The 11,725-nt window shown below is 42.5% G+C and overlaps 2 protein-coding genes across 2 annotated transcripts; one reads left to right on the top strand and one right to left on the bottom strand.

The window, feature by feature from the left end:
* The first annotated feature begins 1,725 nt into the window (after positions 1–1,725).
* Positions 1,726–5,927, top strand: LOC120661918. The gene is made up of 9 exons (XM_039940930.1): positions 1,726–2,024; positions 2,688–2,772; positions 3,356–3,404; positions 3,521–3,596; positions 3,694–3,776; positions 4,641–4,737; positions 4,862–4,907; positions 5,187–5,254; positions 5,341–5,927. Exons 1-9 carry the CDS (start codon positions 1,952–1,954, stop codon positions 5,655–5,657), a joined length of 894 nt encoding a protein of 297 aa, XP_039796864.1. The 5' UTR covers positions 1,726–1,951; the 3' UTR covers positions 5,658–5,927.
* A 311-nt stretch (positions 5,928–6,238) lies between these two features.
* On the bottom strand, positions 6,239–11,133 carry LOC120661917 (probable glucomannan 4-beta-mannosyltransferase 7). Its single transcript, XM_039940929.1, has 10 exons — positions 10,885–11,133; positions 10,413–10,753; positions 10,155–10,253; positions 8,252–8,504; positions 7,672–7,782; positions 7,365–7,501; positions 7,165–7,278; positions 6,883–7,082; positions 6,592–6,783; positions 6,239–6,498 (listed from the first exon to the last, which is right to left on the bottom strand). Exons 1-10 carry the CDS (start codon positions 10,991–10,993, stop codon positions 6,333–6,335), a joined length of 1,722 nt encoding a protein of 573 aa, XP_039796863.1. The 5' UTR covers positions 10,994–11,133; the 3' UTR covers positions 6,239–6,332.
* Positions 11,134–11,725: the final 592 nt, after the last annotated feature.

Genomic DNA, 11,725 nt, shown 5'->3' with positions numbered 1-11,725 from the left:
TGGGGCTCGGTAAAGAGCATGTGATGTGCAGGTGGCTCCGGAACCTTCCAGAGCCAGATATTTTCGGCGGCTGCTGGGTCGCTGACTTGCGGGGTCCACGTCGGATGACCGCGATCAACGGGCTTCTACTGTTCTACATTCCGCTAGAAGGTTTGCAGAGAGCGGGAGAGAGAAACGGATAGAGGAGGGCACAGGGCAGCCGACGTGCGGGTCCCACGCATAGATATCCGTTACTGATGGGCCGTTTTTTGGGCCCTGTTTGGTTGTGTAGCACAACTACGACACACGATTTTCGAGAAAAAAATCTTCAATGTATGGAGTGCTAACCGAAGTTTATTTGCAAAACCGAGATGAATCTAATGACGGTAATTAATCGATGATTGGCTACAGTGATGCTACAGTAACCATCCTCGAATCGTGCGTCAAATGTCTCATTGGGTTCGTCACGCGAAGTAGCGCAGGACTGTGGAGTTAGTTTTGTAAATTGTCTTTATTTAGTATCCTAATAATTGATCAAAATTTTTGTGCTACTCGTGCTACCGCAAACCAAAAAAGCCTTGACTTTCTGCACGCAGAAGTTTTGGCCCGTTCAGCTGGAAGTGACTGACTAAAACGGAAAGAGTCTGGGCCTATTTGTTGTGGACCAAGCCAACGGCTTATTCTCAGGCCCATGGTATAAAAGCAAACTAGAATTGAGCCCAGTAATACCTTTCTTTACTGAAAGCGCGTCGCGCTCCAGGCCAGGGAGGGGGGAGACAGGGACGTACATTTTGCAAAAAAAAACCCCGAGCTTTGTTAAAATGAACACGGAGTCCATCAATTTAACGGAAAACCCCTCGGACTTCGTGGAGCCTTACTTTACAAAAAAAAATCCTGAACTTTTAGTAATCGTGCCATACTCCGTGAATTTTTGTAAAAAAAACCCTAGACTTTGTTAAAATGATTCTGAAGTCCATCAATTTTATGAAAAACCTCTTGAACTTTTCAGTAATTGACCGGTACTCCGTCGACGCCAAATTTATCAAATAATCCCCGCAGTCTACCAATTTTACGAAAATACCCCCGGACTTTTTGCAGTTCAATTTCTTAAAAGCGTCGTGCTCCAGGCCAGAGAGGGGCCACGTCGGCTCCGAAAATTTTGGCCGTTGGATCGCGATCCGACGGTCAGAAATAAATAGGGACGTAAATTTTACAAAAAATCCCCGAGCTTTGTTAAAATGAACACGGAGTCCATCAATTTAACGGAAAACCCCTCAGACTTCGTGGAGCCTTACTTTACAAAAAAACCCTGAACTTTTAGTAATCGTGCCGTACTTCGTGAATTTTGTAAAAAAAACCCTGGACTTTGTTAAAATGATTCTGAAGTCCATCAATTTTATGAAAAACCCCTTGAACTTTTCAGTAATTGACCGGTACTCCATTGATGCCAAATTTACCAAATAACCCCCGCAGTCTACCAATTTTACGAAAATACCCCCGGATTTTTTGCAGTTTAATTTCTTATAATAAACCTGAACTGGAGGGCATATTTTTGCGCGGCGTTGCCGCGCAATGTTCCAGTGCTGTGTTTAATCCCAGTGACAGCGACACAACACAAGTCAAAGGATTTTTCAGCTGGATTAGATAGATATATACTGATGTTTGGACCCAGCTCACGACCCCGTGTTTAATCCCAACAACGCCCCAGATGAATCATCCGCCATATCTAGGAACCGTCACGGCGTCGTATGACGCCGTTCACACCCGCACATGCCTGACACTCTGGGCCCCACCTGAACTCGACGCCTCTTTCCCTCTCATCTCCCTCTCCCACCTCTTGCTTCTCGCACTCGCGTTCGTGTCGGCTCGCACCGGAGATCGGGGGAGGGAGGTGGTGGACTGGTGGTTGTTGCCCCGTCGGCGGCGAGGCTCGGGGCCTAGGGTCCCCGGGCTCGGATCCGCGGCCTGGCCGATGGGATCCGAAGGCTTCGTGGCCGCGGCGGCCGCGTGCCCGGCCGCCGCCGAGGCCTTCGCCAAGTACTACGGTGAGCTCCCCGCCGTCGAATTTGCTTTTATCGCGGGTGCTTAGGTCGAATCGTGGGTATAGGGTTCCGGTGGGTTCCATTCGGTAGCCACCTGCGTGTTTAGCCGGTGGGTTTAGTGGTTAGCGTTTTTTTATTCTTTGGGCGGCCTTTTCTTTCTTTCTGCGAATTTCGACGAACCTGGTGGTGTTTAAGTTGCGAATTATGCGAAACGGATGTTTTTTTGTACTAAAGAGGTGATCTTAGGTTATTCCTTGTCAATTATCTGACTTGTTGACGAAAAATAGGTCATCCTTAGTGGTTCTTGCCTTCCTGGGTGTTCCAAGAAGTGCTTAAGCACTTAATCGTGTGCGTATTGGTAGCAAGGTAGATTCTGGAGAAACGATTTGTTGAAAATGGTAGGCTGTTCTTTGCCACAATTTATATTTCGAGGTTATGTTCAACAATCTTGTGCATTTTGATCATATCGTCCTTCTTTGGTACCTAGGGTAGGCAAACTTTTCTCAGGAGTTAGCTAAGCTTCGTCCATATTGCATAAATTTTTGTCCAGGATTAAGACAAAGTTTCATATGCTGTGAATTGTTCTTGTGTTGAAATTGTTAGCTATATTGTGTTCATCGGGGCACTATATCAACTGCTTGGTTCTTTTGGCATTTGTTTTGCTAGGTATTGTGTCAGGAGGTACAAATGTGAAGGCAAGACAAGGATTGGTTGAACTTTCACAAGCTATAGATGGAATCAAAGGAATGAGGTTAGCAGTCTTGAGCATATCTGTTGGCCATGTACTTTTCTCTTTAAAAACAGAAACTTCGTCTTCTGTGCCATGATGAAATGAAATTTTATATGACAACACATGCTTTTTCCCTTCTTTCCTATATGCACACAGTTGAAAGATGAAACCTTGTTCAACCATTATTACTTTCTATATATCATCTGGTAGTGGTGTACTTTGACTAAGATTGAAATGTTAATTGAACAATAGATATAGTTGTTTGTACATGTCTCTCTGTTGCTAACTTGCTATAAATATATAATATTTTGAAGCTTATTTTCCTGTGCTAATATTACTAGCACGTCCACGTTTAAATGTTTTTATTTGAAAGTAATCATTTCAAATAAAAACAAACATGCTTGTATCACGTTCGATGGCGCTTTCCATTGCTTGTGGCTCGTATATCCTGGGCAAGATAAACTTGCGCATCCTTAACCAGCACAGGTCACATAAACCTGCACAACCTCCCATACCATGATAATGTATTATTCTTTTCCTGTATCATGTTCGGTTCTATTTTACTTCATCCAATGTTAACCTTTCATGTGGTTGATTCGTGCAGAGATGCAATATTTGCAGATGTCCCAAATCTGATGCCATTTATTGATTTGGTGAGTGATGCTTTGATTGCTTTCCAAGGTTAAGAATTTTTGTAGGTCTGTACTACTTTATGTTTATTGGGAGCCTTCTTCACTACCTTATGTTAATTGAGAGTTTTCTCTTTTAGGAGGATACATGCCTATTCAGTTGCTTCTACGACTTCGTCTTCTTCATCTGTCGTGAAAAGGGGCAAAAGAGTATCAGTAAGATCCTTCACTCTCAAGGATATATGTGGACACTACTGGTATACTTATACCCATAGAAGACTAATCCGGAATGCCCCCTTTTTTTTTAGTATAGCCATTCAGAGAGCTGTAGCAGCATGGAAGATTGTTCTAAATGGAAGGTTCCGGTTGCTTGATCGATGGTGTAATTTTGTTGAGGTATAGAACTTTGTCTGCACGGCCATGGTACAAATTTTTCATAATTCACCTCAAACATGTGTGGTTCTGATATTTGTTTTTTTTAATGATTGTCTGTCGTGTATTTCAGTAATATGCCACATAGTTCCCACTGTACCAACAAGTTCTTTACTAAGACTGTCATATATGCATGAAGATAATACTTCACTTTGGTCCAGTGAACTTTATTAGCCCACTTCAGATCAAGTGTTGGACTAGCTTCTGATGTAAACTTGTATGGTTTGATACATGATGAGATATGTCGCGGGCAGACGTATGGCCGGCGGGCTACAGTAGCCGCCGCTACAGTACTGGGCAGGCTACTGTAGCCCGCCGGTATGTTAGAATATTGATGAACATGGTAAATATCAGATGTTTTTCCAGTTGTTCTATTCTGGCTAATACTTATGTTCTTGTAAAACCTAAATTTGTGTGGCAAGATTCATAGTTTAGTTAGCATTTGTTACAAAATGTGCAGTTCTTTATGTTAGCATGCATCTTGCATTGCGAATAAATATTGGAAAGGTGAAGTAGTATAGTACTCCCTCTGTTTGAAATTATAGGTTGTTTGGCTTTTCTAGATACATAGAAAAAAACAAAACGACCTATAAATTGGAATAGAGGGAGTACGGTTTTGCTACAGTTCAAACCTTGAATCCTCAGTAAACCATTACTCCAAGAAACTGGTAAAGCATGAGTCTGACCCCCAGTTCCTGTGATTTGTTGGTATATACTTCACATGAGAATGTTTAGCTTGCTCTATAATTTATTTACTTGTTTTGATATACAACAACACTATACTTTGTTGCATTTCTCTTAGCTGAAACTATGAAATTTCTTTTTCAGAAGTACCAACGTCACAACATATCTGAGGATACCTGGCAGCAGTTGCTAGCTTTCAGCAGGTTTGTAAATGAAGACCTGGAAGGTTATGACCCGCGAGGTACAAATTATTTCTATATGACTTGCTCTTTGATTTTCAATTCTATATCTGCAGCTACCTTCATAGACTAACTCCACAATGATCAAGACAATTTCTCATTTCCTGTTGCCTGTCTATTTATCAGGTGCATGGCCTGTTCTGATTGATGATTTCGTGGAGCAAATGCACAGGTTTGCTGCTGCAATATGCTTGTGTTCTGTTGCAGTTCAGTTTATTGACTTTATTCCTGATGTGTGAACATAAAATATTATAAAATTTCTATGCTATCGAAGTTAGTAATACTTAAATTGATAATGAAAGTATACGATGCCATAAGTATTTGTTGAGATGTATAAGTATCTTAGTGGATATATCCTACTCCGTAATAATGTCAAGGTAGTCGTCTATTGTATGAGTGAATAATGTTGTCCTAGTTGTGCACTGACTGTGTCCCTACTTGTAAAATGCAGAATTTATCACTCCACCGACTGCAGCAGTGCTATGGAATCACAATGTACCATTTCCAGTACATTTAAAGGTATTATTTTGATGTAATATTATGTGTACTAGTAGTTATTTTAGCCGGATTCACATTGTCACTCCGTTCTGAATCTGGTATTACAGGACTGGATCTTCTACCTGGATCAAAGAGGAAATGTCCTCCTCACTTTAGGTCCAATGAGGAGGATGTAGAGCTTTCAGATAGTTTTACACGCTCTGTCCATCTTACACCAATAAAGCGACTTAAGGAAAGTCATGGCACTAGTTATGGAGTGGGGGAATCCCACAAAGGTACCCATTTCTCTGATAGTTCCTCAGACTACCGTGAGGATACAAATTTGCACAACCCAAGGGGCTGTCTTCAGAACTCGCCTTGTAATGTTGAGGATGCCCTGTCAAAAGGGTTCGAGGGTTGCATTTCAATGAAATGCTCCTTCTGATATATAACCAAGAATGCATAGGTTAGTCATTTTGTGGCAGCCCATAAACTGCATATATTCCCAACTTCAGTGCCACTATCATCCTGTGTGTATTTAATCAATTTTTTCAGAGGTGATATTATTCTTCTGAGCTCGAATGATGCTGTTGTCTCACTCGTGAATCGTGATGATGTGCGATTCACATATATTTTTTAACATTTTTCCTACATTGGATATTAATTACTATATCGGTGTGATGAAGGCAATTGCAACTGAGCTTTCTTGACAGCATATCACTATATCCCATGTAATACTGCTTGCGTAAAGAACATGATGAGTACTCCATTCCAAATTGTAGGTCGTTTTAGTAAATTTAGATACATTTACCATGTATCTAGACATAGTGTTTATCTAGATGTATAGCAAAATCTATATATCTAGATTTGCCAAAAACACCTACAATTTGGAACGGAAGGAGTCCCCATTTTTTATACTTGTGAGATGTCATTGGATTAAGCCATTCTGCATTAGTTTAGATGGGGAAAAACAGCACCGGTCAAACCATCGTGACCACATGGAATAACAACACCTTTCTATGCATCTACGATCTAAACCATTTGAATTGTAACCTGATGGACTCATACCCAGAAAATGACTATAAAGCTGTGATTCATACAATTTTGCCATTGTCATTTGTCATTGGCAGCAGGAACAAGTTCCAGTGAAATTGAGCCCTAGCAATAAAAATGCTAATCCCTGGAGATATAGGTATATGTAGTAGCTTGTTGTCCCATGGAACGCAAGGTTGTATGATGCACATAGGAAGATGAACACCGAAAATCCAATCTCGGGGAAATTAACTCTGCAAGGGAAACACAGTATCAGATAATGTATAAGGTTTACTATCTGCTAGCATAACTTACTAATCCAGGAAATCTTAGCTGAGAGCTTGTACCTGTCCCTTAACCTTTTCCGGGTTTTCTGAAGCAAAGGAACTTCACTGTCCTCAAGATCATTCCCCACCTTCTTGGTCACATCCCACTGGTTGAAACCTTCTAATTCCAACAGCCCTGTCAGTGCAGCTCTCATGCGACGTACTGTCATCACACTCTCAAACAAAATCCAAAATGGCATTATGTGAAGATTTCTGCAGAGACAAATTGAAGTACATTAGCTTTTATTCTGGTGAAAGAACAGATGAGCAACGTAGTTTTAGAACTTATGGCACAGTTAAATAGAAACTTACTTTGGATGTCTAATGGCTGTTACTATGGTAAGCACCGTGGGAATATAGGCGACACCCCAGACTGGTAAATACAACTCCGGGATTGTGACCGATACGGGGAGTATGATATTGTAGAGAATACAGGCAGCGGTTGGCGCTATAACTCTCCGCACCAAGAAGAAGCTATAGAGCATATAGGACTTCTTGAGGAGTGATACATCCTAGCAGACAACAAATGGGATTGATATTTTAAATTCCCCCCCCTAAAGGCATAAATGCTAGCATGGGCGCAGATAAGCTTACCTTGGCTACCAAAACATCCTTTGCCATCTTACGGAATAAGTGTGCGCCACCACTGGACCACCGGAATTGCTGCCGACAGTAGGCCTTGTAAGTGGATGGCAGTTCACTCTTGACCTATATGTACAACATTTTTGCATAATCAAATGATCACATCAAACAGATTTACTTTTGACAACAGTACATTGATTATATCTACTCACTCTGACATCCCCAACATAAACAAATTTCCAGCCCTTTAGGGTTGCTCGAACTGCCAAGTCCATGTCCTCAACTGTAGTGCGGTCCTTCCAACCTCCTGCCTCTTTTATGGCTACTGTACGCCACACTCCAGCAGTTCCTAGAATAGACACGCCATGCCATTAGAAGATTGTATGGTTTTGACATTGAAATTCTGTTGTTTTCCTTTTCAAACTTGGGTACTATGATGGTGGACTGCAAATTCTCTTTCTTGATTAATGCAAAAGAAACAAGGAAGCTGTACTCTTTAGAAATCTTAAAGATGTGTACCATTGAAACTGAAGAAGGAGAATGTAGCTGATCCTGCTTCTTGTTCAACTTTGAAGTGGTAATCGAAAAACATCTTCTGTACCCTTGTCAACAGGCTTGTGGTGTCATTCACTGCAAAATTCTGTCAATTAAGAATTGGACCGATCAGAGTGAATAAAATGTTATATTGCTTCAGAAGTTTATACACCAGCAGTTTTCTTCCTTATGTCACATTATCATTGAACAATTTCTATGCATAAATTATGGTTGGCATCGTCATGAACCATTGGAGCATATGGGAGATATATTTTAATTTCATGAATGTGCAAGGAGATATTTGTTTTCCAAGGCCAAAGCAGACAGGTTTTCTGTTCCAAGTTCCTTGTGCTAGTTGTAGAACTATTTGTGCAGTTCTCAGTTCACACAAGAAAGACATCTGAAAATGGACAAAGTACTACATTGTGGTGATATGCAGAAATGTGGGAGCATATCTGGCAAGTTTAACAAGAGAACTGGGAAGTATTTCCCAGAGCCCAATCCTTTGCATTTGTGGTAAAGTGGTAGCTGGAAGAGTTTACTCAAGGGCTAACAGGAAACTTACCGAAGGACCACCGAGCTTGAACAAGGGCAACTTCCGGATTGTGCACAAGGAATGGGACAGTTCGGAGCAGAAAGTCTGGTTCAGGTTGGAAATCAGCATCAAATATGGCTATGTAATCACTTTGCCTTGCGTAATCACATTCCATTCCTTTCTTCAGAGCTCCAGCTTTGAACCCCTTGCGGCTAGTTCTTGTGGCATACTTAATGTTGACACCTTTGTTTGCCCAGTTCTCGCATTCAAGCTCCACCAAATTCTGCAGCAAGAAATAATCCAGCCATCATATATCTTTTTTCTTAGACCCAGTAATCTTCTAGAGTATCTACAGTTCTACACCCATTAATGACAGCAAGATGGTTGCATGCCTTTTGAACATGTAAGACAAAGGTTTGCGACTAACTGCTATGTCAACACAAATAGGTTCATTTAAAAAGAGACACTAATGGGTGCAGTAGTGGTGCCACTCTGTAGGATGGATTATGAATAAATTTGATGGCCATAAGAGGTCTTCTGCTATTTGGTAGGGAGGCCATCCATGCTATATAAGATTTGTTGACCAATTGTGCTTGCCAATTACTTGTGCTCCATCACACTAAACCAACCCATTCGCTGAACCAATTCAATGAACACAAATAGATCAATTAATTCATATTACTACTGTCACTGGAGAGGGATGTGGTGGGGACCTTTTGTTTCTTTTCATCATATAATTCATTGGCTAACATTTTTATTTGAAACAAGCATCACTTTATGAACATGATGTGCTATGAAAAATCACAAGACTTTTGCATGGAAACAGTTAAACAGGTCATAACGTTATGAACATGATACATTATGAAAAATCACAAGACTTTTGCATGAAAATGGATCATGATCTTGGTTTCTACTCGTGGAAATAGATGAGATAGTCTTTTATAAGAGCAGTTCTGCATATGCATCAATATAGCAGTTCAAGAACTGAAGGAGATCCATTCTAAAAAAAAGAATATGCCCACCAATTATTGAACCGTTCCCTCAGATCTATGGGCCTGAATAAACAAAGACAAGTCGACAGAGAGCCAGAGAGGGGGCTCGTGATGCTATCAAATGTCAGGAGGCAATAGTTATGCTCATGTGGCTATACCATCAGGGTGTTCTGGTCTCAGTAAGACAGTAACAGAAGAATCAAGGTGTTAAAGGTAAGCTTTGTGCTGCTGATAGAGTTCATTGAAATGGTATTATTAGTTTTATACCCACAGTGGCTGCTATTGTTAGATTCCACACAGTTTCTCATCTCTAGTGATGTTATTTTCCTGGGAATATTATCAGTACATATACCGCTAGCAGATATGGACAGCAAAACCCAGATAGCTGGGTCCATCCTGCTGTGGCCATGTGAGTGAATGGTCCAGATGACTATTCACCTGTGCTCTCACTCTCAGCCTAGCCAATGCCTTCGAGTTGTGTTCTTCCGCACATTTTGCCTTTATCTCATCAAAATTAATAATCATTTCTACTATTTGGATGATGACTTGTGATAGCAAAAGGTTTTATCCTAGTGCCAGTTCCCTTTACGCCAAATGCTGAAGTTGCTTTCATTTAACTAATCTCACAAAAGCATTTTGCACAAACAAGGTATCTGTTCACTGATACTAGCTACCCACTTCACTATACTAGCCCAAATAATCAGCATGCTCCTATGAGGCTATGGCAGTTAATCTCATGTCAAACCTTTTATCATCCTTTTGGTATTCATTCCACAACAGTTCCAATCTGAGTGTCTGCTACCAGCAACAGAATTATGCCTCACTTGTTCTGATAGGATCTAATCTAATGGTAGCTAAATGAATAGCTTCTCCCAAACAAAAGGTCTCATGGGAATAATCTCCAGTCGTGCAAAAACAAGGAACTAGTAAAGGCGAGTTACCTTGATGAACGGATCGGTGGAATCGTCCAGCACTTGGACTATTATCCTGTCCTTCGGCCACTGCAGCTCACATGCGGCCGCTATTGACAGCTTGTATACCTACACGCCCATCCCACGCACAGAAAACGCAGCACATCAAAATTAATATTTAATCTCACAAAGCAACAAGAGCCGAAACAATTCGCCGAATAATCAATCGATGAATGGTTAATAATTTCCGGTTTTTAGCAACTTTTTTCTGTGCTGGTCTCTTCTCACCTCCAGCTCATTGTACATGGGTATCTGGACCAGGACCAAGGGGTAGTGGGCTCTCCCCTTCTCCTCGTCGGCGCCGTCGAGGGGCTCCCACTTGAACCTCCACTCGGGCCGCCACCCGATGGCCTTGACGCCGAGGCTGACCACGCTGTTGTACACGGCCTCCACCACCAGCATCACGGACATCACCATGCACGCCCACACCGCCACCTGCAGCACTGGCGCGATCACCCCGGCCCGCACAGCCACCCACGCCCAGTACACGTCCGCCGCCGCGGAGGACGTGCCGTCGAGGACGCCGATGAGCCAGGACACGGCCTGCTGGAACCCGAGCGGCGCGCCCGCTGCGGAAACAAAGCAGGAGATGCGAGCACCCAGCCAGCGAGCGGAGCGGACAAGTCAAATCACGTGAGCTGTAGCGCGGCGTTCGATCGAGAGAGGTGGGGAGGAGAAGGGGAGGGAGCAATGAGTGTACCGGCGAGCGGGCGGCTGAAGTCGACCGCGCCGACGGAGACGGCGGCCGCGACGGCCCCCGCGACGGCGAGGAGGAAGAGGAGGGCGCCGCCGATTTCCCCAGCCTCCATTGGGGAGGCGTGGTGGTTGCAGCCGCTGACCGTCGGGAGGAGAGGCGGGGGCGCGGGGCGGGGAGCTGAAGGCGACTGCGCGATGCGCCCGCCGACGCCAGTGGGGGCTTTTCTTAAGCCCACGGGCCACGGCACTCTGTTTTCTGTTGTTGGATTGGTGGATGGCGTGTACTAGGATTAAATAAATTACAGACACTATTTTATTCAAATGATGTTGATAATGTTCATTATTTTATTTTTTAAAATACATTACAGACACGGTTGTCAAAATACAGACTCACACTCATTTCTATAAATCCATGGGTAACACTATTCCTATAAGCACATTCAATCGGCCGATCTTGAGGTTGATAAAATCAACCTGCTGCTGACGAATACATCATTTGTCACTGAAAAACACACCGGTTAAATTTTAAAATAAATTTTAAAAAATACAGGCACTCATACCTAGTCGATGACTCGTGTCTGAATGGGTTCCACCGTAAGTTAAGCTACCTAGCTCGACTAATCACTATTATTTTGCAATGTGTACAATGCTTCCGTATTAGCTAATCCGATATGGTTGTGTTTGGCACAAGTGATCATAAAAACTTTAAGATTGCGTGGAAGATAAGAGAGTGACACGATGTAATAAGATGGGTTATTATCAAAAATTAATTATTTGTACAAGCAGCAACGCAACTGTAAGAAGATAGGAGTCGCGGCGGGCTAGCGGCGGCGGAGGGGCAGGGC

This window comes from Panicum virgatum, chromosome 2N, assembly GCF_016808335.1.
Source record: "Panicum virgatum strain AP13 chromosome 2N, P.virgatum_v5, whole genome shotgun sequence".
Taxonomy (NCBI): Eukaryota; Viridiplantae; Streptophyta; class Magnoliopsida; order Poales; family Poaceae; genus Panicum; species Panicum virgatum.
The sequence above is the reverse complement of the archived record's forward strand: the minus strand, read 5'-3'. Positions and strand labels throughout refer to the sequence as shown.